This window comes from Frankliniella occidentalis, unplaced genomic scaffold (assembly GCF_000697945.3).
Source record: "Frankliniella occidentalis isolate FOCC.00 unplaced genomic scaffold, Focc_3.1 Scaffold466, whole genome shotgun sequence".
Classification (NCBI taxonomy): Eukaryota; Metazoa; Arthropoda; class Insecta; order Thysanoptera; family Thripidae; genus Frankliniella; species Frankliniella occidentalis.
Window position 1 is genome coordinate 143310 of NW_026267584.1, and position 2859 is coordinate 146168.

A 2859-nucleotide genomic window follows, 5' to 3' on the forward strand; every position below is an offset into this window, starting at 1 on the left:
CTACGGACCTCCATCTGGCCCAATCCGATTCGATTAATGAAATAATTAGTACAATATCTTCTTGACAAGAGAACAGAATTGCTGGAACCACAGTTACTCGACACTTGAAACCTACAAGCACGGAGTTCGTGGAGTCTCTGTATAAACCCGTAGTTCCAGGCAGCTCCGTACAGACACGCAGTTCAGTGGGTCCCCGTATAACGTCGTAAGTGCTTGAAAGTCACTTCTGAGATATAGCGCTTCAAAGTTTTGGATTTACATTGTACCTTATGGGCGGCTGGATTTTCAGACCAGAATTACTATTGAACTAATTGACATATCGAAATGCGGTTTTCGCTGATCGATAGCCCTTGGTTCCCTCTATCCGACGCACTTCATAACTCGAAATTTTCAAAAAACATAGTTACGACCCTTTACGGCGGCCTGCTGAACTCCGTGTTTGTACCGAGCCCCCGGGAACTGCGTGTTTATACGGAGCCTCCACGAACTCCGTGTGTATAGGTTTCAAGTGTCGGGTTGGGAGAGATCTTGCAATATACAACTGAAACAAATAATGCATACACACTGTGTCTGTATCATCTCAATCAGTAGGGTGAGCATCAGTGTGTGTCCTTGATAGTGAAAGCAGTGATTACAATTGCTAAAGTAAATTCAAATTTGATGCTGTCACTGTGTACTTCTGATCAGAAACTTTTAGTTCATTCTTCTCCTACACAATTCTCAAATTAAATGTCCATGTACTTGTACCGCAAGTATCTGCACTCATCGTACAGAGTTCTTGCGAGAAGTATTTTCCCTTGCAACAAGCTTATTAATGCTCCCTCTAAGCGTGTTGACTCTGAATCGATTTCATCATTATTATGATTTTAAATAGTGATAAGCTGATGTCATAGTTTTGCTCCTAGAATTATTTTGGACAGACACCTTTTTATGACATCTGTGCAACTCATGTCTAATTTGTCTCTTCATCCTTCAGGATAATCAAAGGAGCTCTCATGTCAGGGAGGACATCGGATTTGATGTTGATTTCGTGGAGTATGGGAATGTAAGTAAATTTTTTACTGTTTTCTGTACATATAATATGCTGTTGCATTTTAACATTTAACTCTCTTGTTATGTAGGGTGCTGCAAACCGAACGAATCAGCATTCCAGTATAGATGCTTCACAGCTGTTCGAAGAATTGATGGAGGACAATTATGAGGTAAGAACCTTATTCGATACCTGTGCCAAAACATTACATGCAACTGGTGATTCTAGAACAGAGTTTTATTTAGACTCTTTATTGTGTTCAACCACCTTTTCCTTATTGGTAGCTACCTATGGAGAAAAAGGATAAATCTTTCACCATATGTTAATTGGATCAATATCATTATCATCGATATTTCCCAGACAAAATTGCTTTAACTATTATCTATAGGCTAATCTGGAACATTTTTTGTTGGGTGAAACATCTTTACTTTAAGAGGTTATTCATATATTTCTTAACACAAGGAATGGCTTAACACATTAACCATATCAGAATACCATGAGCTTGACTGTAAAGAGGTCCCAAGTGTGTGTTCTCCCAATTTTAGGATATATATTTTTCTAAAGTTAATGCGAATATTTTCTCCGGAGAAAGTGGTGATAAAAAGTGGTCAATAGCTTGTTTGTTTCAGTTTATCCAGGACTGCAGATTAACACAGGTGTTTTACTGAATTTTGAAAAATGAAAATGTTAAGCCATCTCTTGTGTTTGTACCCTTAGGTTCCATCCCTACACCTTCATTGGCTTAGAAACTAATTTTATTGACCAATGTACCAAAAAATGCTTTTTTGGGAGATAAAAGCCCCCTTAAGACTTACCTCAATGTGTAGAATCTTTTTATATTCAGGAATTATTTTGCAATGCTTCTTTTTGTGTAAAACTCTTGTTTAGTCAGAATGAGGAACTTCTGTTTTTAAGAAGCTCCACAAGATTTTATAAGCTTGATTCACACATTTCTTGACTACATTGGTTGATTAATTACAAATGCTTTATTTTTGGCTACATTTAGATTTTATAAACTTAAAAATTCTACTAAGAATGTTCGTTAAGTAATCTTCAAATTTCACCATTTTCCAGAATTTTAGACCATCATCCGGGAGGGGCCGCTCTGCGCGTGGGCGACAGGGTTCCCGAGGCAGAGGACGCCAGAGCCGCGGCAGGAGTAATGGCCGGGTCTGCGCACAACCGTCACAGCGTCCTGCAGCACAACCTCCACCACCACCTCCCCCAGCACCTTCACCCGAACGGACCCAATCTAGAAGCGACAATCCGCTGCGCAATGAGGTGTTCTCTGATGCCGAAGAACTTCCCGACGACACGGAGGAGTGTCGGGGTCTTCGTCGGTGGCGAGAGTGCATCATTTGCAACGCTCGAGTAGGGCGATACGTCCTGTTGCCCTGTCGGGGATTCCCTGTGTGTGGCTCTTGCTTACATCGATGGTTTGTAGAATTTAGGAACGACAACTGCCCGCACTGCCGCGGCCCAGTTGTAGGGTGGCTCCGTTTGAACATTTAAATTTATCCTTTCCTTATTTTAGAAATGAATTGGGAATGTAGTTTATTTCTTTAATGATCCATTATCACCACTTCTTATTCAGAATTATTACATTTCCTTTGTGGAGTGTATTTTGTTTTCATTTGTACTTACTATTTCTTTTGGAGTGAATCTTGTATCTAGTTTGATATTGCTTTTATATTGTTAATATACTTATCTTTTCCCTATGGAGTTATTTGTGATTGTAGTTGTATGTTGCTTTAGTGGATCATTATGACTTTGCTGACAATTTAAATTTTAGTGACACTTGAGCCCTCATTTATTTCAATAATTATTAT

The 2859-nt window shown here is 39.3% G+C and overlaps 1 protein-coding gene across 1 annotated transcript; it reads left to right on the plus strand.

Moving 5' to 3' along the window:
- Window positions 1-976: 976 nt before the first annotated feature.
- LOC113215598 (uncharacterized) lies at window positions 977-2853 on the plus strand (the record flags this gene model as incomplete). Its single annotated transcript, XM_052274928.1, is given in 3 exon segments — window positions 977-1045; window positions 1122-1202; window positions 2105-2853. Coding segments are annotated over 3 exon segments (588 nt in total), but the record flags the coding sequence as incomplete, so codon positions are not given.
- Between the last annotated feature and the right edge of the window lie 6 nt (window positions 2854-2859).